Below are 22984 nucleotides of genomic sequence, written 5' to 3' on the forward strand. Positions count from 1 at the left end.
CCAAGATATATACATTTTATTGTATATATATACACCTCAATTTAAAAAAAAAAAAAAAAACTGGCCGGGCGCGGTGGCTCAAGCCTGTAATCTGGCACTTTGGGAGGCTGAAATGGGCGGATCACGAGGTCAGGAGATCGAGACCATCCTGGCTAACATGGTGAAACCCCGTCTCTACTAAAATATACAAAAAACTAGCCAGGCGCGGTGGCAGGCGCCTGTAGTCCCAGCTACTCAGGAGGCTGAGGCAGGAGAATGGCATAAACCCGGGGGGGCGGAGCTTGCAGTGAGCTGAGAAGATCCGGCCACTGCACTCCAGCCTGGGCGACAGAGCGAGACTCCATCTCAAAAAAAAAGAAAAAAAAGAAAAAAAAAAAAAACTATTTAAGCAGATAACCAAACATTACCAAACATCTGGGGAAAGTTTAACACGAAACACTTAAAAAATAACTCAACATGAGCCGGGCGCGGTGGCTCAAGCCTGTAATCCCAGCACTTTGGGAGGCCGAGACGGGCGGATCACGAGGTCAGGAGATCGAGACCATCCTGGCTAACACGGTGAAACCCCGTCTCTACTAAAAATACAAAAACTAGCCGGGCGAAGTGGCGGGCGCCTGTAGTCCCAGCTACTCGGGAGGCTGAGGCAGGAGAATGGCGTAAACTCGGGAGGCGGAGCTTGCAGTGAGCTGAGATCTGGCCACTGCACTCCAGTCCGGGCGACAGAGCGAGACTCCGCCTCAAAAAAAAAAAAAAAAAAAAAAATAACTCAACATGAAGAAAACAGTCCATGCAGGAAAAGTAAAATGTATTAGAAATGTATATACATGTACCTACATATATGTAAACATTATATACATATAAACAGTAGGCCCTCCATATCCCTGGGTTCTATCAACTGTGGATCAAAAATATTCAAGTAAAAAAAAAAAAAAAAACAAAAAGTTAAAAAAAAAGCAATAAAAAGATTTTGGTATCAGTGGGGGTTCCTGGAACTCCCCTATGGATACTGAAGGACAACTATAAATAATGGCTTATATATGAGACATATAATTACACATACATAAAACTATGTATACTTCTATATAAGCTATATATATTCACCTATATATGCGTATATACATGATGTCTTCAGAGAGTTAATAGGAGAAAAGACAACCATGATCAAGACATCAAAACCAAGACATCAAAAACAGAATGCTGGCCAAGCCCAGTGGATCACATCTGCAATCTTAACACTGTAGGAGGAATGCTTGAGCCCAGAGTTTGAGACCAGCCTGGGCAACATATTGAGACACCATCTCTACTAGAAAACAAGAACAGGCCGGGCGCGGTGGCTCAAGCCTGTAATCCCAGCACTTTGGGAGGCCGAGATGGGCGGATCACGAGGTCAGGAAATCGAGACCATCCTGGCTAACACGGTGAAATCCCGTCTCTACTAAAAAATACAAAAAACTAGCCGGGCGAGGTGGCGGGTGCCTGTAGTCCCAGCTACTCGGGAGGCTGAGGCAGGAGAATGGCGTGAACCTGGGAGGCAGAGCTTGCAGTGAGCTGAGATCCGGCCATTGCACTCTAGCCCGGGAAACAGAGCGAGACTCCGTCTCAAAAAAAAAAAAAAGAGATGGGGCTTTGCCATGTTGGCCAGGCTGCTCTCAAACTCCTGACCTCAAGTGATCTGCCTGCCTCTGCCTCCCAAACTACTGGGATCACAGATATGAGGCACTATGCCCAGCAAAATATTCTAAAATTGACTGGGGTGACGATTGCACAACTCTGACTAAAAACCACTGAATTACAGTCATATGTTGCCTAATGACAGGAATATGTTCTGAGAAATGCTTCATTAGGCAATTTCATCATTGTGTGAACATCATACAGCATGCTTACACAAAAATGGTATACTTGTACCTAGATGGTATAGGCTCCTACACATCTAGGCCATATGGTATAGCCTATTGCTCCCAGGCTTCAAACCGGTACAGCATGTTACTATACTGAATATTGTGTAGGTGAGTAGCTGGGATTATAAGCGCCTCCCACCATGCTCAGCTAATTCTTCTATATTTTCAGTAGAGATGGGGTTTCACCGTGTTGGCTGGGCTGCTCAAACTGCTGACCTCAGGTGATCCCCCTGCCTCGGCCTCCCAGAAGTGCTGGGATTACAGGTGTGAGCCATAGTGCCTGGCCCACAATTCTTATACTATACAAACTTTTAAACCTTTTGACCTTTGAAACAACACTTAGCTTCTTAGCTTAAAAAGAAATCACGGCCGGGCACGGTGGCTCAAGCCTGTAATCCCAGCACTTTGGGAGGCCGAGACGGGCGGATCACGAGGTCAGGAGATCGAGACCATCCTGGCTAACATGGTGAAACCCCATCTCTACAAAAAAATACAAAAAACTAGCCGGGCGAGGTGGCGGGCGCCTGTAGTCCCAACTACTTGGGAGGCTGAGGCAGGAGAATAGCGTGAACCCGGGAGGCAGAGCTTGCAGTGAGCTGAGATCCGGCCACTGCACTCCAGCCTGGGCAACAGAGCGAGACTCCGTCTCAAAAAAAAAAAAAAAAAAAAAAACGAAATCACACTATACAAGTGTACAAAAATAACTCATATCTTTACTTTCTTTACAAGCCTTTTTCAGAGAAAGGGTCTCACTCTGTTGCCCAGGCTAGAGTGCAGTAGTGCAATCATAGCTCACTGTAACCTCGAATTCCCAGACTCAAATGATCCTCCCACCTCAGTCTCCTGAGTAGTTGGGACTACAGGTGCGTGCCACCAGGCCTGGCTAGGTTTTTTTTTTTTTTTTTTTTTGTAGAAACAGGATCTCCCTATGTCACCCAGGCTGGTCTTGAACTCGTGGGCTCAAGTGATCCACACACCTCAGCCTCCCAAAGTGCTCAGATTACAGGTGTAAGCCACTGTGCCTGGCCAACTCTGTCTCAAAAACAAACAAACATTGTAAGGACATATAAAGTTTCCTGCAATACTTTTTGTATTAGGGAAAAGGCTTAAACGACTTAAGTGTCCAGCAATAGGAATGAAATACAACATATACACTACATGGCCGGGCTCAGTGGCTCACGTCTATAATCCCAGCACTTTGGGAGGCTGAGGCGGGTGGATCACCTGAGGTCACCAGCTGAAGACCAGCCTGACCTAATACGATGAAACCCTATGTCTACTAAAAATACAAAAATTAGCCAGGCATGGTGGTGGGCGCCTGTAGTCCCAACTACTTGGGAGGCTGAGATAGGAGAATCACTTGGACCTGGGAGGTAGAGGTTGCAGTGAGCCAAGATTGTGCCATTGAACTCCAGCCTGGGCAACAGAAAGAGATTCGGTCTCAAAAAAAAACAAACAAACAAACTACACTTAGACATGCATGTTCTCTCATGAAAAGATAGCTAAAACACAATCGTATTAAGTTTCAAAACATATTACAAAACAGTTTATGTAACATGTTCCCAATATACATATCTGGAAGAACAGACAAAAAGGAAATATTCATTACTCTGGGAAATGTGATCATGGGTAACTTCTCTCAAAAACTTTTCTATTTGTTTATCTATATTTTCTCTCTTTTTTTTTCTCCTGAGACAGAGTTTTGCTCTTGTTGCCTAGGCTGGAGTACAATGGCACGATCTCGGCTCACTGCAACCTCCACCTCCCGAGAACAAGCGATTCTCCTGCCTCAGCCTCCCGAGTAGCTGGGATTACAGGCATGTGTCACCACAGCCGGCTAATTTTGTATTTTTAGTAGAGGGGTTTCTCCACGTTGGCCAGGCTGGTCTCGAACTCCTGACCTCAGGTGATCTACCTGCTTCAGCCTCCCAAAGCGCTGGGATTACAGGCATGAGCCACCATGCCTGGTCTATATTTTCTAATTTTTATATAATGAATAGGTTTTATAAATATAATTAAACAGTAGCTATTTAACAGCTAATATCGTGACAAGGTCATGGAAGATGGTGGAGTAAGGAGCTCCAGGAAGGCCAGGCGTGTGGCTCATGCCTGTAATCCCAACACTTTGAGAGGCCAAGGTGGGCAGATCACCTAAGGTCAGGATGCGAGACCAGCCTGACCAACACGGTGAAACCCGTCTCTACTAAAACTACAAAAAATTAGCTGGGTGTGGTGGTTCGTGCCTGTAATCCCAGCTACTCTACAGCTACTTGGGAGGCTGAGGCAGGAGAATTGCTTGAACCCGGGAGACAGAGGTTGCAGTGAGCTGAGACTGAGCCACCACACTCCAGCCTGAGCAACAGAGCAAGACTGTCTCTAAAAAAAAGAAGCTCCAGGCCGGGCGCGGTGGCTCAAGCCTGTAATCCCAGCACTTTGGGAGGCCGAGACGGGCGGATCACGAGGTCAGGAGATCGAGACCATCCTGGCTAACACAGTGAAACCCCGTCTCTACTAAAAATACAAAAACTAGCCGGGCGAGGTGGCGGGCGCCTGTAGTCCCAGCTACTCGGGAGGCTGAGGCGGGAGAATGGCGCAAACCCGGGAGGCGGAGCTTGCAGTGAGCTGAGATCGGGCCACTGCACTCCAGTCCGGGCGACAGAGCGAGACTCCGCCTCAAAAAAAAAAAAAAAAAAAAAAAAAAAAAAAAAAAAAAAGAAGCTCCAAGAATCTGTCCCTTCACTCCCTTCACCTAAACAACCACTGAGCTGGTAGGAATTGTCTAAAGTAACTACTGCAGGACTCTACAGCCTATCAAACATTTACAGTATCAACAGAGAACAGTATGATTCACAATAACCCAAAGGTGGGAACAACCCAAGTATCCATCAACAGATGAATTATACAAACAACGGAATGTTATTCAGCCATTAAAAGGGATGAAATTCAGAGACATGCTACAACATGGATGAATCTTGAGATAATTATACTAAGTGAAACAAAACAGACACAAAAAGACAAATATTTTATGACTCCACTTCTACAAGGTGCCCAGAATAAACAAATTCATAAAGACAGAAAGGAGAATTGAGATTACCAGAGAATGAAGGCAAGGGGGAAAAATTAGTTACTGTTTAACGGCTTCAAAGTTTCAGTCTGGAATGAAGAAGTTTAGAAAATAGGTCATGGGCCGGGCGCGGTGGCTCAAGCCTGTAATCCCAGCACTTTGGGAGGCCGAGACGGGCAGATCACGAGGTCAGGAGTTCGAGACCATCCTGGCTAACACGGTGAAACCCCGTCTCTACTAAAAAATACAAAAAGCTAGCCGGGCGAGGTGGCTGGTGCCTATAGTCCCAGCTACTCGGGAGGCTGAGGCAGGAGAATGGCGTAAACCCGGGAGGCGGAGCTTGCAGCGAGCTGAGATCCGGCCGCTGCACTCCAGCCTGGGCGACAGAGCGAGACTCCGTCTCAAAAAAAAAAAAAAAGGTCATGATGCTGATTACAATTCACAGTGAATATACTTAATGTCATTGAACTGTACTCTTAAAAACGGTTAAAATGGTAATTATATGATTCACCACAATCAAAATAAAATGCTATATCATAAAATGTATCTGAGAAGTGACAGATGTAGTTTAAATCCTTCTTTTCATATACTCTTCCATTACTTAGAGAACATATTTTATTGTAAGGAACGCTGAAGCTCTAGTAAGAAACCACCATACCAGTTGGGCACAGTGCCTCACGTCTGTAATGCCCCCACTTTGGGAGTCCGAGGCAGGCGGATCACCTGAGGTCAGGAGTGAGACCAACCTGGCCAACATGGTGAAACCCCGTCTCTACCAAAAACACAAAAATCAGCTGGGCGCATTGGCTCACGCCTGTAATCCCAGCACTTTGGGAGGTCAAGGCAGGCAGATCATGAAGTCAGGAGATCAAGACCATCCTGGCTAACACGGTGATACCCATCTGTATTAAAAATAAAACAAAATTAGCCAGGTGTGGTGGCATGCGTTTGTAGTCCCAGCTACTCAGGAGGCTGAGGCAGGAGAATCACTTGAACCCAGGAGGCAGAGGTTTCACTGACCCGAGATCATGCCACTGCACTCCAGCCTGGGCAATACAGCAAAATCCTGTATCAAAAAAGAAAAACCTCATAATTTTCAACTTAGTAGAATCCAAATTAGTGAGGACTCACTGTACCACACAAATAACTCCTCTTAGTCCTCAGAGCCATTTTCCTCATATTTTAAGAAAAAAGAGTAACTTCACTTTGTACTCACACACACAATATGATACAAAAACTGCCTTACTGTGGTCTTTTTCTTTAAAAAACTAAATGTGACTATACATTTACCAAAATTCATAGAACTTTAAAGATTAATTTTAATGTATAAATTATACTTCCATAAACCTGACTACTTAAAACTATAATAGAATTTAATTAAAGTTTTGATTCTGCTGAGAGCATTTAAAAAAAAACCTTGAAAAAATTTAATTAAAGTTCAACCAAAGGGTATTAAATAATTTTCTTTCTTTTTTTTTTGTTTTTTGTTTTTGAGACAGAGTCTCGCTCTTGTTGCCCAGGCTGGAGTGCAATGGCGCGATCTTGGCTCACCACAACCTCCGCCTCCCAGGTTGACACCATTCTCCTGCCTCAGCCTCCCAAGTAGCTGGAACTACAGGCGCTGGCCGCCACGCCCGGCTAATTTTTTTGTATTTTAGTAGAGATGGGGTTTCACCTTGTTAGCCAGGATGGTCTCAATCTCCTGACCTCATGATCTGCCCCTCTTGGCCTCCCAAAGTGCTGGGATTACAGGTGTTAGCCACCACGCCTGGCCAATAAAAATTAATTAAAGTTCAAACAAAGGGTATTAAATAATTTGTTTTTGTTTTTTTTTTTTTTTGAGACAGAGTTTCGCTCTTGTTGTCCAGGCTGGAGCGCAATGGCACAATCTCGGCTCACTGCAACCTCTGCTTCCTGGGTTCAAGTGATTCTCCTGCCTCAGCCTCCAAAGTAGCTGGGATTACAGGCACGCACCACCACGCCTGGCTAATTTTATATTTTTAGTAGAGATGGCGTTTCTCCATATGGTCAGGCTGGTCTCAAACTCCCAACCTCAGGTGATCCGCCCACCTCGGCCTCCCAAAGTGTTTGGATTACAGGCATGAGCCACCACACCCGGTCTAAATAATTTATTAATGATTGCTATCGATAATTCAATGAATCAAGCTTAATACCTGAGTTGCAGGTCGGGCGCAGATCACCTGAGTTTGGGAGTTCAAGACCAGCCTGACCAACATGGAGAAACCCCATCTCTACTAAAAATACAAAAAATAAACGGGGCATGGTGGTGTATGCCTGTAATCCCAGCTACTCGGGAGGCTGAGGCAGTAGAATTGCTTGAACCTGGGAGGCATAGGTTGCAGTGAGCTGAGATCCCGCCATCGCACTCCAGCCTAGGCAACAAAAGCGAAACTTCGTCTCAAAAAAATAAAATAGGCCAGGTGCAGTGGCTCATGCCTGTAATCCCAGAACTTTGCGAGGCCGAGGCAGGCGGATCATGAGGTCAGGAGATCGAGACCATCTGGTTAACACGGTGAAACCCCGTCTCTACTAAAAATACAAAAAAATTATCCAGGCGTGTTGGCAGGTGCCTGTAGTCCCAGCTACTAGGGAGGCTGAGATAGGAGAATGGCGTGAACCCGGGAGGCGAAGCTTGCAGTGAGCTGAGATTGCACCACTGTACTCCAACCTGGGTGACACGGCGAGACTCCATCTCAAAAACAAACAAATAAAATGAAATAAATAAAATAGAGTTCAAGACCAACCTGGCCAACATGGTGAAACCCCATCTGTACTAAAAATACAAAAATTAGCCAGGTGTGGTGGCGCATGCCTGTAATCCCAGCTACTCCAGAGGCTAAGGCAAGAGAACAGCTTGAACTTGGGAGGTGGAGGTTGTAGTGAGGCAAGATGACGCCACTGCACTCCAGTCTGGGCGACAGAGCAAGACTGTATCTATCTATCTATCAAATAAACAAACACACAAACAAAAGTCTTAAGTCATATGAAAGAAATTATTCCTTCGAATAACAAAACTCTGGGTTTTTTTGTTTTGCCTTATTACATATATCAGGTATGATTACAAGTAAACTTAAAAATCTGTTTTTTAAGATTTAACCCATTGTTTATTTTTTCTTTGTAAAGATAGGGGTCTCACCACGTTGCTCAGTCAGTCTTGGAACTCCTGGGCTCAAGTGATCCACCAGCCTCGACCTCGAAAAGTGCTGGGATTACAGGTGTGAAGCACAACACCCAGCCACCAGTCTGTTTCTGTGAGGAACTATTACATATTTTCCAAGTTTTTATAATTTTGGCTATTCTTTTTTTTTTTTTTTTTTTTTGCTAGTTCAGTGAAACAGTGGGAATGAAGAAGGAACTAAGCAATCTGTAACTGGTTGTGATCAATAGGTTGTAAACACCACAGCACTCGGACCAGTCTACTCTACCAATTCTTAATATTATCTTATAAATGGAACCACACTTATTTCAACAAGGTAGAAATCATTCAAGGTTTAAAACCCAAATTACTACGTTTGCTACTAAATGAGCCACACAATCTAAATTATTTTATGGGACTTTTCCCTCAAATTAAATACCAGTTGCCCATGCAACAAATAAGCAAAGCAGGTATCTTTTTTTTTTTTTTTTTTCCTTTGAGAGGGAGTCTCGCTCTGTCCCCCTAGCTGGACTGCAGTGGCCAATCTTGGCTCACTGCAACCTCCACCTCCCAGGTTCAAGAGATTCTCCTGCCTCAGCCTCCAGAGTAGCTGGGATGAGAGGCACACAACACCACAACAGGCTGATTTTTGTATTTTCAGTAGAGATGGCATTTCACCATGTTGGTCAGGCTGATCTTGAACTCCTGACCTCAGGTGATCTGTCCACCTTGACCTCCCAAAGTGCTGGGATTACAGGCATGAGACAACGCGTCCAACCAGCAAAGCAGATATCTAAAGAATTATTAGGCCGGGTACAGTGGCTCACGCCTAGAATCCCAGCACTTTGGGAGGCCAAGGCAGGTGGATCACCTGAGGTCAGGAGTTCGAGACCAGCCTGGACAACATGGTGAAACCCCACCTCTACCAAAATACAAAAATTAGCTGGGCATGGTGGCGTGCACCTGTAGTCCCAGCTACTCGGGAGGCTGAGGCAGGAGAACGGCCTAAACCCAGGAGGCGGAGCTTGCAGTGAGCTGAGATCCAGCCACTGCACTCCAGCCTGGGCGGCAGAGCGAGACTCCGTCTCAAAAAAAACAAACAAACAAACAAACAAAAAAAAAGAAATCAATTTGCTAATAAAAAGGCTTTCTGAAATATGATTTATCATTCTCTTATTCAAGTAGTCCAGAATTTTTTAAAAATCTATTTTTTTCCTGTGGATTTAACAGACAAAAGGCCACGCGTGGTGACTCACACCTATAATCCCAGCACTTTGCGAGGCCAAGGAAGGCAGATCACTTGAGGTAAGGAGTTCAATCCCAGCCTGGCCAACATGGTGAAACGCTGTCTCTACTAAAAATACAAAAATCAGGCCGGGGTGGTGGCTCACGCCTGTAATCCCAGCACTTTGGGAAGCTGAGGCAGGCAGATCACCTGAGGTCAGGAATTCGAGACGAGTCTGGCCAACCGGGTGAAACCCCATCTCTACTGAAAATACAAAAAATTATCCAGGCATGGTGGCACGCTCCTGTAATCCCAGCTACTCGGGAGGCTGAAACGGGAGAATCACTTGAACCTGGGAGATGGAGGCTGTAGTGAGCCAAGATTGTGCCATTGCACTCTAGCCAGGGCAACAAGAGCAAAACTCCATCTTGAAACAAAATAAGAGTAATACAAAAATTAACTGGGCATGGTGGCACATGCCTGTAATCCCAGCTACTCGGGAGGCTGAGCCAGGACAATTGCTTAAACCAGGGAGGTGGAGGTTGCAGTGAGTCAAGTTCGTGCTGCTGCACTCCAGCCGGGGCAACAGAGCGAGACTGAATCTCAAAAATAAATAAATAAAAAACAAAAATTAGCCCGGCGTGGTGGCACATGCCTGTAGTCCCAGCTACTTGGGAGGCTGAGGCAGGAGAACTGAATGAACCCAGGAGGCAGAGGTTGCAGTGAGACAGCCAAGATCACTCCACTGCACTCCAGCCTGGGCGACAGAGTGAGACTGTGACTGTAAAAAAAAAAAAAAAAAAAAAAAAACTGAAGTCATCAAAATTTAAAATAGTTCCTTGTAAAACACTCCATAAGTCTGATTTTAATTTTTTTTTTTTTTTTTTTGAGACAGAGTCTCGCTCTGTTGCCCAGGCTAGTGTGCAGTGGTGGGACCTTGGCTCACTGCAACCTCAACTTCCCAGGTTCAAGCGATTCTTCTGCCTCAGCCTCCCGTGTAACTGGGATTATAGGCATGAGCCACCACAACCGGCTGATTTTGTGTTTTCAGTAGAGACGGGGTTTCACCATGTTGGTCAGGCTGGTCTTGAACTCCTGACCTCAGATGATCCACCACCCTTAGCCTCCCAAAGTCCTGGGACTACAGATGTGAGCCACCGTGCCCAGCCTATTTTATTTTTAATTTAACTTATTTATTTTTGAGACTGAGTCTTGCACTGTCACCCAGCTAGAGTACAGTGGCATGCTCATGGCTCGCTGCAGCCTTGACCTCCCAGGCTCAAGTGATCCTCTCACCTCAACTCAACCTTCTAAGTAGCTGAGACCAAAGACATAAACTACCATGCTTGGCTAAATTTTTTATTTTTATGTGAACAGAGTCAAAAAATAATAATAAGACAATAACCGAAACTTTTTTTTTTTTTTTGAGGCAGAGTCTCACTGTCGCCCAGGCTGGAGTGCAGTGGCGCAATCTCGGCTCACTGCAACCTCCGCTTCCTGGGCTCAAGAGATTCTTCTGCCTCAGTCTCTCAGATAGCTGGGACTACAGGCTCACGACACCATGCCTGGCTAATTTTTGGATTTTTAGTAGCTATGGGGTTTCACTACGCTGGCCAGGCCAGTCTCGAACTTCTGAGCTCAGGTGATCTGCCCGCCTCTGCCTCCCAAAGTGCTGGGATTATAATCGTGAGCCACTGCACCCACCCAATAACCAAAACATTTTAAATGTATCTGTTACTAAATCAAATAAAGGTGTTTAAAGTGGACTATTCACTTTCCTTTTTTTTTAGGGGGAGGAGGACAGAGTCTCGCTCTGTCACCCAGACTGGAGTGCAGTGGCATGATCTCAGCTCACTGCAACCTCCGCCTCCTGGGTTCAAGTCATTCTCCTGTTTCAGCCTCCCAGGTAGCTGGAACTACAGGCACGTGCTACCACGCCTGGCTAATTTTTTGTATTTTTAGTAGCTACAGGGTTTCACCGTGTTAGCCAGAATGGTCTCAATCTCCTGACCTCGTGATCCACCTGCCTCGGCCTCCCAAAGTGCTGGGATTACAAGTGTGAGCCACCATGCCTGGCCACTTTGCATCTTAAATACATATTCCAACACCTGAATTTTCCAATTATCATGTGGAAGATCTTTTAAGCAACATAAAACCTGGTGATGTGAACTAAATTTAGCTCTTCAACTTAGTATCTATCATTGCATTCACTCCAGAGTCAACTCATTTTGAGGTATATAATCTCTGAATAACAATTTCTCACTGAATAAAATTGATATTAACACAACCAAAGAGGTTCCATTTTACTCAGGCATCTTCTGTAGGATTTTTTTTTTTTTTTTTGAGACAGAGTCCCGTTCTGTGGCTCAGGTTGGAGTGCAGTGGCACAAGATTTCAGCCCACTGCAAACCTGCACCTCCTGAGTTCAAGCGATTCTCCTGCCTCAGCCTCCCGAGTAGCTGCAACTACAGGCACAAGCCACCACACCCAGCTAATTTTTCTATTTTTAGTAGAGACAGGGTTTCACCATATTGGCTATGCTGGTCTTGAACGCCTGACCTCAAGTGATCTGTCCATCTCAGCCTCCCAAAAGTGCTGGGATTACAGGCGTGAGCCACTGAGCCCAGCCAGCTCAGATATATCTGTAGTTGTATGTGAAGCAGTTCAGAAACAAAAAAGAATTAAACCTTTTCAATATAATCTTTAAGCAAGATGGAAATCTGTAGTCCTAAACTCTGAATTTATACCTCTTCCTCACCATTATTTTTCCATAACTAGATTGTCAGAGGTAGACTAATTTGCTGGATGGTCTCCTTTCTCTCACCTGTCTACAACTGACCACTAATACTAAGTTGAAAAGATGGACCAGAACAATTTATCATTACGGATAGTGGTTATGTTGAAAAATGGTCTAATTGGCCTTAAAAGCTTTAAAAGCTTTGCTTTTGGACAAGCGTGGGGGCTCACGCCTGTAATCCCAGCACTTTGGGAGGCCAATGTGGGTGGATTACCTGAGGTCAGGAGTTTGAGACTAGCCTGACCAACATGGTGAAACCCCATCTCTACTAAAAATACAAAAATTAGCTGGGCGTGGTGGCACACGCCTGTAGTCCCAGCTACTCAGGAGGCTGAGGAGGAGAATCGCTTGAACCCGGGAGACGGAGGTTGTGGTGAGCCAAGACTGCACCACTGCGCTCCAGCTTGGGTGACAGAGAGACTCTGTCTCAAAAAAAAGAAAAATCTTTGCTTTTATTTGCCATTTGCAACTGCACCAGTAACGTCCACACCTCACATTTCTGTATTTTAAAGTCTGTAAAAAGATTTTTATAAAGATCATTCTTTTTGGGTTTTGTTGTTGTTGTTTGCCTCCCAAAGTGCTGGGATCACAGGCGTGAGCCACCACACCTGGCCGATCACTTAAAAGTTCTAAGGTTATCACTGTTCCAATACTTTCACTTACTATCCTTAAGGAAGTGACTTTTCCTACAATTTGCTTTTCCTTTAATGAGTACTCAATAAAAACTTCCTGACACGAAAGGTGAAAAAAGGAGAATCAATGCAGAGTATTAACTAGGACCTAAATCCTTCATTCCAGGAAGAAATAATCCTTATTTTAGCAAATCTAAGAAACTGAAACTGGCATTTAAAAAAAAATTTACCAAAAGATTTCAATGACACGGTCTCTCACAACTAGGTTATAAGTACCACTTGGCTGATGGCAATTATAAGACTTTATGGATTCTGAGAAATTTTTTTTTTTTTTTTGAGACAGAGACTCATTCTGTTGCACAGGCTAGAATGCACTGGTGTGATCTAGGCTCACTGCAGCCTCCACCTCCTGGGTTCTAGCGATTCTCCTGCCTCAGCCTTCCAAGTAGCTGGTACTGCAGGTACGCACCATCACACTGGCTAATTTTTGTATTTTTAGTAGAGACGGGGTTTTATCATGTTGGCCAGGCTGGTCTTCAACTTCTGACATTAGGCGATCCACCCGCCTCAGCCTCCCAAAGTGCTGGGATTACAGGCATGAGCCACCATACCTGGCCATCTAAGAAATTTCTTAAATCAGCCGGGTGCGGTGGCTCACGCCTGTAATCTCAGCACTTTGGGAGGCTGAGGCAGGCGGATCATGAGGTCAGGAGATCAAGACCATCCTGGCTAACACGGTGAAACCCTGTCTCTATTAAAAATACAAAAAATTAGCCAGGCATGGTGGCAGGTGCCTGTAGTCCCAGCTACTCAGAAGGCTGAGGCAGAAAAATGGTGTGAATCCGGGAGGCGGAGGATGCAGTCAGCCGAGATCACGCCACTGCACTCCAGCCTGGGCGACAGAGCAAGACTCCATCTCAAAAAAAAAAAGAAAGAAATTTCTTAATCCAAAAGAAGTTAAAAGGTAGAAAAATATGCATCTTGTAATCAACTAAGCAGGATAAAAGCATATTCTGTGAAAAACTAAGGTATCATATTTGGTTTGAAAAATTTTCTGAGAAACAACAAACAGTGAAACTTCATTTAGTTTCCAAAACCCTTAAACCTTAACTGTGTTTCCATTTATATAACATTGCCTTAGTTCACCCAGCATTCAAGACAACTTCATCTTCCAGAAAAAGACACAGTTAAATGCCCTAAGAAGTAGTTTCAAAGTTAACAGAGAAATGGGGGAATAAAAGAGCATTTGTTTTATAATTTTAAAAGAGCTATTTAAAATTGTCTTTAAGTTGCCTAAATACCTTAAAAGAAGATTCTTAGCTTATCGGCAGTAAACCCTCTGAAAAAATATATAAAATTAGTTTACGTGTGCCCATTTTCTCTGAGAAATTTCTTCAATTTCTCAAAGGAATCCCTGTCTCAAAAAGGCAAACAATCATTTTCCTAAAAAATTTTTTTCAGCCAGGCGCAATGGCTCACGCTTGTAATCCCAACACTTTGGGAGGCCAAGGCGGGTGGATCACCTGAGGTCAGGAGTTTGAGACCAGCCTGGACAACATGGTGAAACCCCGCTTCCATGAAAAATACAAAAATTAGCCGGGTGTGCTGGCGCGCACCTGTAATCCCAGCTACCCGGGAGGCTAAGGCAGGAGAACTGCTTGAACCCGGGAGGCAGAGGTTGCAGTGAGCCAAGATCGCACCGCTGCACTTCAGCCTGTGCAACAGAGTAAGACTCCATCTATGAAAAAAAAATTTTTTTTCAACTATATTTTACCAATTAAAAAGTCATAAAATAGGCTGGGTGCAATGGCTCAGACCTATAATTCACAGTGCTTTGGGAGGCTGAGGCGGGAGGATTACTTGAGCTCAGGAGTTCAAGACAAGCCTGGACAACATAGTGAGACTCTGTCTCTAAAATAATAATAATAGGCTGGGCGCATTGGCTCACATCTGTAACCCCAGCACTTTGGGAGGCCGAGGTAGGCAGATCACTTGGGGCCAGGAGTTCAAGGCCAGCCTGGCCAACATGGCAAAAACCCCATCTCTACTAAAAATTAGAAAATTAGCCAGGCACGGTGGCACACACCTGCAATCCCAGCTACTTGGGAGGCTGAGGCACGAGAATTGCTTGAACACAGGAGATAGAGGTTGCAGTGAGCCGAAATAGCAACACCGCACTCCAGCCTGAGCGACAGACCGAGACTCTGTTGAAAAAAAAAAAAAATTAAGAAGAAGAAAAAGAAAAAAAGAAATAAAATATCTAAATGACATTGCCAGACCTAAGCTAAGTCTGTCTTGTTTTTTTTAAGGGGGAAGAGGGATGGCAGAAAACAGATTCATTCATTGCAGAACAAATGAAGCATAGGAAATAATGCACATTCTCTTATAAAAAAAAATTATCTGGCTGGGTGTGGTAGCTCATATCTGTAACACCAGCACTTTGGGAGGCCAAGGTGGGAGGACTGTTTGAAGTCAGGAGTTTGAGACCAGCCTGGCCTATGAGACCCTTTATGCCCCCAAAATAATTTTTTTTAATTAAAACAAGTGTGGTACGCAACTGCAGTCCCAGTTACTCAGGAGGGTGAAGCAAGAGGATCCCTTGAGCCCAAGCGTTTCAGGTTGCAGTGAGCTATTATCACACCACTGCACTCCAGCCTGGGCAACAGAGTGAGACCCTATCTCTTAAAAAAAAAAAAAAAGTTTGGAAGACTTTCTTTAATATAAGTCAGTGTAGACTAGGCGTGGTGGCTCAGGCCTGTAATCCCAGCACTTTGGGAGGCCAAGGTGGGCGGGATCACCTGAGGTCAGGAGTTCAAGACCAGCCTGACCAACATGGAGAAACCTTGTCTCTACCAAAAATATAAAATTAGCTGGGCATGGTGGCGCATGCCTGTAATCCCACCTACTCAGCAGGCTGAGGCAGGAGAAATCGCTTAAACCCAGGAGGCAGAGACTGCAGGGAGCCGAGATGGCTCCAATGCACTCCAGCCTGGGCAATAAAAGCAAAACTGTCTCAAAAAAAAATATATATATATACACACACACACAAACACATATATATATGTATATATTTAGGTCTAATAAAGATGTTCCTAATAAGGAAAACTTTAAGTATATAACAAATACTTTCTAAATTACCAGGTTGGAGTTTTCTAAAAATGGAACACACCTATATTTCATTATCTCAATCAAATTATTTAATAAAATCGAAACTATAAAATGTTAGTCAGGAGTGGTGGCTCAGGCCTCTAAAACTGCGATAACATTTTGAGAGGCTGAGATGGGCAGATCACTTAAGGTCAGGGGTCCAAGACCAGCCTGGCCAACATGGCGAAACTCCGTCTCTACTAAAACTACAAAAAGAATTAGCCAGGTTTCATGGCACACGCTTGTAATCCCAGCTACTCAGGAGGCTAAGGCAGGAGAGTCACTTGAACCCAGGAGGCAGGAGAATCGCTTGAACCCAGGAGGCAGAGATTAGAGTGAGCCGAGATCGTGCCACTGCACTCCAGCCTGGCAACAGAGTGAGACTCCATCTCAAAAAAAGTTGTTGTGCATATCATAAAAGAGGCACTCTTTCTGACTCTAGACTCACTGCTATAATGCTTTAGATAAATAATGCAAAAGTTCTAAGGAGGTTCAGTACTAAAACACCCACACTAAGCTACAATCCTTAGCAGGAGTTATTTGAAAATACAGTTCCAGCCGGGCATGGTCTCACACAGGTAAACCCAGCACTTTGGGTGGCTGAGAAGGGAGGATCCCTTGAACCCAGGAGTTTGAGAACAGCCTGGACAAAACAGTAAGACCCCACCTCACTTAACAAATACTGAAGAAAAAAAAAAAAAGTAGCCAGGCGTAGTCACGCCTGTAGTCCCAGCCACTCAGGGGGCTGAGGTGGGAGGACTGCTTGAGCCTAGGAGGTGGAAGCTGCAGTGAGCCATGATCACACCACTGTACCCCAAACTGAGTGACAGAGCAAGACCCTGAAAAAGTTCCTTTGAAAAGAAAAGGGGTGAACTTGTTAAAAGTCTTCATTAGCTACTGACTTGACGAACAATGTATTTTTCTGTTAATAAAATTCCGATTTGCTCCATGGTAGCAAAATAAGAAACTAGACAAAAAAATAGTAAGGCCAAAAAAGATTGTATAGTATTCAGAATGGAGAGAAGAAAACTATCTTTGCTCATTCTATATCTATATGGCCCAAAGCTAAGAATCACACAGATTGGAGATATTAAACAAGCAAAAGCAGGATGAATCAAAAAATTATGTGAAATACAGGTCTCACAAATCTCCAACACAGATTCTGTGATTAAGAGACAAGAGCCAACTATTTCAGAGTGAAAAAGATAAGTTAGAAACCTTTTCATAAATATAAAAGTTAAAGGGGTTACGGTACGAAAAATGTAAAGAATGACTGGCAGTCCCACTGCCTTCACAAATGACTATGCCAAAAAGGGAAAAGAGTTTAACTTGAAAATAAATGGTACTAAATATTCAAGGACTAACATTTAATAAGGGAGAAGAGTGGTATGGTAGGGAAAGCTCTGTGCCAACTTTTAACTGCAGCTGTAGTGAAACACACTAAAAGCCTTGTCCTAAGACAAAAGCAGTAAAATAAAAACAATGGTTTTAAACATATCCCCAGTGTTAACTGTTCATGACCATAAATTTGCCTTTTTCTAATGAAGGACTAATGGGCTAAAAGGCCATATAATAAGGGAAAAAGTAGTAGAAAATAAAATCGAACAAACTTCTCACACAAGACTAAACCACAAAACCTGTTTACAAATTTTCAAACATGTCAGAATTAAAGGTAAAAACACTCAAAGCTTAAAAAATCTAACGTCGCAAAGGAGATTAAATCGTTCTTTTTAAATAAGGACTGAAGTTCAGAAGCATTTAATTTAAATCAGTATATGAACACAAGGAATCCTTCCATACTACCTATTTCAAACAGACAGGGTTCTCCACACTCCTTTCCCAGACTTACACACAAATATTACAATTTGCAACCCATTATTTTCTCTCATGTACAAGTTTTTTTTTTTTTTTCTGTTGTTTTTAACTGTATTGGAGTGAGATTATTCTAACTAGTAACCATTTATTTACTTTAAATATCAGTTGTACCAAACAATGACATTTTTTGGAAAGTAAACTTTATTCCACTAACATTAGCCAGCAGATTTTGCTAAACAATGCTTTGTCAGAAAAGGCATCATGGCCAGGCCGGTGGCTCACACCTATAATCCCAGCACTTTGGGAGGCCGAAGTGGGCTGATCACAGGGTCAGGAGTTAGAGACCAGTCTGGCCAATATGGTGAAACCCCATCTCTACTAAAATACAAAAATTAGCTGGGTGTGGTGGTGTGCACCTGTAGTCCCAGCTGCTTGGGAGGCTGAGGCAGGAGAATCTCTTGAACCTGGGAGGCAGTGGTTGCACTGAGATGAGATTACGCCACTGCACTCCAGCCAGGGTGACAGAGCAAGACTCAGTCTCAAAAAACAAAAAAGAAAGGCATCACACATATTCAATTTTGTACAACTAATTTTTCCAGTATGCATAAAAATTTATATTTGACAACAGAGAATATGCTTCAACATAAACACAGCAATACCTTTCTACTTTGTTACTAATAACTTGCATGTTAGAAATTTTAAATACCTCCATCTGAAAAGTACAGGGTAGGCTGACCACAAAAGATGAAGCCTAACAGTTGGTAGGGGTACCGCACTTATGTAATATTCTAAAAACGTGCTTTTTCTAAGTATTCAGTGACTATCACAGTAGCGAATATTAAACATTCCTGTATAAATCCCATCTCCTATAAAGTTGACCTAATTTCAAGCATAAAACTGAGCTTTCCACCTTTAGAAGGGTAGAAAACAAGAGTTAAGTAATTGGGTAGTCCTAAAAATACACATCACAACTACATGACTAAGATACTCATTTAAAACTTGTGCCAAGATAACCCCTCCCTTCCAAACTAAAATTGACTCACTGGCCTATTTTACTTAATTTTGGAAATAAAAAAATAAAACTAAATGGATTCCTAAGCACTCATTTCCTCTGTCTCTGCCCGCAACATTTAAAACATTCAAACTTTCAATCTGTGATTCCTCCCTGCAAAAACACTCAAGTAAAAACAAAACAAAACAAACACTCATTATCTCCAGGTTAACTACCTTGGAGTTAAAAAAAATCATTAGATTCTAGAATAACCACTGTTCTAAAACCATATGAAACAACAGAAACAATGTCTGTGGTCGCTAAGCAAACATATCCCACCCAGAGAAGCGATCTCGCCTCAGATAACTTGTCACCTGTGAGACCACCCCTTTAGCTAGAGTTAACCACTTGAGAAGGTTTCAATTTTGTCTCTGAAAGTGGGAAGCTATCAATCTCCCTACATGACTCGTTCCACCCTCTGTGGATATTTCTACCTGTAGAAAAAAAGGTTGGCAAACTTGGTGGCACGGTGAGGACAAAGGGCATTTTGAAAGAACCAGTGACTGAGGTAAGCAGAGAATGTGAGCGGAAAGAGGGTTAAAGTTCCCCCAAAAGGATAATGACAAGACGACGCGGGCACCCCTTTTTTTTTTAACCACCCCTAGGGTCCCATTCTTCACCACCACCCACTGGAATGCAAAGTTGGCACTACCACTACCCAAGAAGTCCAACAAATCCTCAAAACGTCAGGGCACTCGGCAGCTTCTTAAATGACAAGCTGGTGCCCCTCCCCCACCCTCACCCCCCCACCCCCCAAAAAAGAAAAGTCCAATCCAGTCGATGCAGGTCACCCTGCCCTCTGGGGCAGTTCCAGCCTGCGCAGGGAGGGGTTCCGACGGAAGGACGAGAAAACACAGACAGACCACCGCTCTTTCCACCCGCCCTCAGCTGGGGAAACAAAGACGGCCTCCTCCGCCTGTAGCCACTACCCTAACCAGAGAGACTCTCCGATTTCCCGGTGCAGCCTGCCCTCCCGCCCTCGCCCGCGCCCCCGCCCCCATGACAAAGAAAAGGCACTCGGCGAGCAAGGCCTTCCTGCCTCCACAGATGGGGGAGGGGGCTGCCGAGGTGAGGAGCCCCCTCCACTGGCCCGTGCTCATACTCCTGGTCCCAGGAACAGCAGAAAGCGGCGGGGAGCCAGAGGCCTCGGCCGCGGAGGCAGGGTCCGGGAGTGGGGGTGAGAGTACCTTGAAGTAGCCGCCTTCGTAGAGAGTGTTGGGGGGCCCGAAGATGGCCACCTCCCAGTTGTAGAGGTCGGACTCGTCCACCAGGGTGATCCGGAAGCCCTCCACCGGTTCCTCCTGCAGGGATTTCAGCTCGAGCATCAGGGCCTTCTGCGAGCTGGTCATCTGCTGCTGGGCCATCGCGGCGGCGGCGGCGGCGGCGCCGGGCCCGGGCCCCAGTCCTCACGCACCGGCCGGGCCGGACCAGGCCCCTCCCCTCCGCTCGCCCTCGGGCCGGGCCGCACGGGGCCCCGGTCTTCACACACCCGGCGGGCCGGACCAGGCCCCACACGGCCCGTGGGTCCGCCCGGGGTCCTCCTCACACACGACGCGGGCCGGGCCCTTCTCCTCACACTCGGGCCAGGCGAGAGGAGAGGTCGAGGGAGTTAGGGGAATTCGCTCCGGGTCCCGGTCCCGGTCCTCCCCCCCCCGGGAGGGGGCCTCAACTTTGGGGGGGGGGAGAGGAGGTGGAAGCGGAGGAAGGCGGCGGAGGGCAGGCGATGGTGAAGGGAGGGGGCCGGGCCGGCCCGGGAACGCCGCGCTCGCTCGCCCTCACGTTCTCTTCGGGGGCCGTAGGGCGCGCGGGGCTGGAGAGGGTGGGGGGAGAGCGGCGTGCGGGGGTCTCGCGGCAGTGGTGGCGGCGGCTGCGCGGGGGGAGGGGCGGAGGAGGAGGAGGAGGAGTAGAGCGATAGCGCCTCGCGCCGCGGGAGCGACGGAGCCGAGAAGCAGGGAGGGAGAGAGGGAGGAGGGGCGCACGCCGGGAGCTGGGCGGCTCTCAGCGGCTGGCGGCCCGACGCGCGTGCGCGCGCCCCTCCCTCCCCTCCCCCCACCGTGCCTGGCTCTCCTACACTACCACCTCCTCCTCCTCCTCCTCCTCCTCCCGCTTCCACGCCTCCTCTTGGCCTCCCGCGCGGTCGCGGCGCTTTGTGACGCCGGCGCGTGTCCCCCGCCCATAAAGAGCCCAGAGGCAGCGGGGACCGAGGGTGGGCGCAGGGATTGCCGTGGCCCCGGAGTGACGGTTGTGCGGCTGGACGCCGCAGTTCCAAAGGCGTGCCCCGGAAGAGAACCCGGGTCCCCCGGTTCTCGGAGCCCTCCCCACTGTGGATCCAGGGGCCTCTGCAGCCATCCTGGGACGGGCCTGGTCGCTGCAGGCCCCTCCCCGTGACACCCAGTCTGCGGTCCCTCCACTTAGTAGCTGCTTGATTAGGATGTGCTGAGAATGTGGGTCTTTTCGGTGGGAACCGACCTTCCCTCAGGCCAGCCCACAGGCAAATGTGCCCTTGGGCACGTTACCCACCCTGGGTGCGGCAGTTCCACGTGAGAAACGGGGTAAGACAGAAAGGTCAGCTTCTGCTTCCCTTCTTAACTACAAAGAGGAAGTTGTGAGGAAAAAGAGACAATAACAAAATGGGTCTCCTGCCCTTCTCATTGTGATTTGGGGCTGCCCTTCGCCTTCCCCGTTTGTAAAATAAACTGTGCTTGAACTTTGACCCCTTATAGGTCCTTTTGGCTTGAATGTCCACCCTGGAACTGAGGGACTTTCGAGATAATCATAACCGAAGTGAGATGTGGGGACAGTCTTTGGTCCCCGTGGTTCAGAATACAGTACTCCTCGGCCGGGTGCGGTGGCTCAAACCTGTAATCCCAGCACTTTGGGAGGCCGAGACGGGTGGATCACGAGGTCAGGAGATCGAGACCATCCTGGCTAACACGGTGAAACCCCGTCTCTACTAAAAATACAAAAAACTAGCCGGGCGAGGTGGCGGGCGCCTGTAGTCCCAGCTACTCCGGAGGCCGAGGCAGGAGAATGGCCTAAACCCGGGAGGCGGAGTTTGCAGTGAGCTGAGATCCGGCCACTGCACCCCAGCCTGGGCAACAGAGCGAGGCTCTGTCTAAAAAAAAAAAAAAAAAAAAAAAAAAAGAATACATTACTCCTTTCTCTTAGGAAGGCGTATCCTAGGATAACTACCTAAAAAACATTTCCTAGAAAAGCCGGAATACTGTGAGAGTTCTACACACACAATCTCGAAATCGGACAGATCTTGGTTCCAACCCTAGTTCCACACATTACTTCTTACTGTCTCATCAGTTTTTTGTTTTTTTGTTTTGTTTTGTTTGAGACAGGGTCTTGCTCTATCACCCAGGCCGTCGCACAGTGGCGCGATCAACGGCCCACTGCAACCTCCGCCTCCCAGGTTCAAGCGATTCTTCCACCTCAGCCTCCCAAGTAGCTAGGACTACAGGTGCTTGCCACCACACCCGGCTGTTTCATCAGCTTCTGTAAAAGGGGATTAATTATACCCAACGCAAGCAATTATAATGATTAAACGTATGTACAGCACTTAGGGTAGTGACTGGCACATGGTAAATGATTCATAGGAACTTGAAAGAAAAAACTTTAAGGCATAGCTGTATTCTGGATACCACCACTACCTACCCCTTTTATTGAGACAGGGTCTCACTCTGTTACCCAGGCTGGAGTACAGTAGTGATTATAGCTCACTCTAGCAGCAACCTCCTGGGCTCAAGCCATCCTCTAACCTCAGTCTCCCAAGTAGCAGGACCACAGGTGCGCACCGCCATGCCCAGCTAATTTTTGTATTTTTGGTAGAGACGGAGTTTCACCATGTTGGCCAGGCCGGTCTCCAACCCCCGATCTCAGGTGATCTGTCCACCTCAGCCTTCCAAAGTGCTGAGATTACTGGCATGAGCCACTGTGCCCAGCCAAGGACAGTTTTAGATTTATAGAAAAATTGAAAAGATAGTTGAGTTCCCCTACACTTGGCGCCCAGTTTCCCCTTTTGTTAATATATTACATTAGAAGAGTAAATGTATTACAATTAATGAGTTAATATTGATACATCACTATTAACTGAAGTTCATACTTCCTTAATTTTTACCTAGTGACCTTTTGCTATTCCAGGATCTCATCCAGGATACCAGACTACATTAAGTTTTCCTGTTTCCTTAGATTC

The 22984-nt window shown here is 46.0% G+C and overlaps 1 protein-coding gene across 2 annotated transcripts in view; it reads right to left on the bottom strand.

Moving 5' to 3' along the window:
* The window catches only part of UBE2R2 (ubiquitin conjugating enzyme E2 R2), a 115351-nt gene extending 94777 nt beyond the window's left edge, over positions 1 to 20574 (bottom strand). Inside the window, exon 1 of one of the 2 annotated variants that reach the window (XM_010385757.2) lies at positions 19974 to 20574. In XM_010385757.2, the coding sequence (XP_010384059.1) occupies positions 19974 to 20150 (177 nt within the window). In that variant the 5' untranslated portion in view covers positions 20151 to 20574. The remainder of the gene's footprint in view (positions 1 to 19973) is intronic. The other variant, XM_030919414.1, reaches the window with a different exon arrangement.
* Between the last annotated feature and the right edge of the window lie 2410 nt (positions 20575 to 22984).

Source organism: Rhinopithecus roxellana, chromosome 16 (assembly GCF_007565055.1).
Source record: "Rhinopithecus roxellana isolate Shanxi Qingling chromosome 16, ASM756505v1, whole genome shotgun sequence".
NCBI classification, from domain to species: Eukaryota; Metazoa; Chordata; class Mammalia; order Primates; family Cercopithecidae; genus Rhinopithecus; species Rhinopithecus roxellana.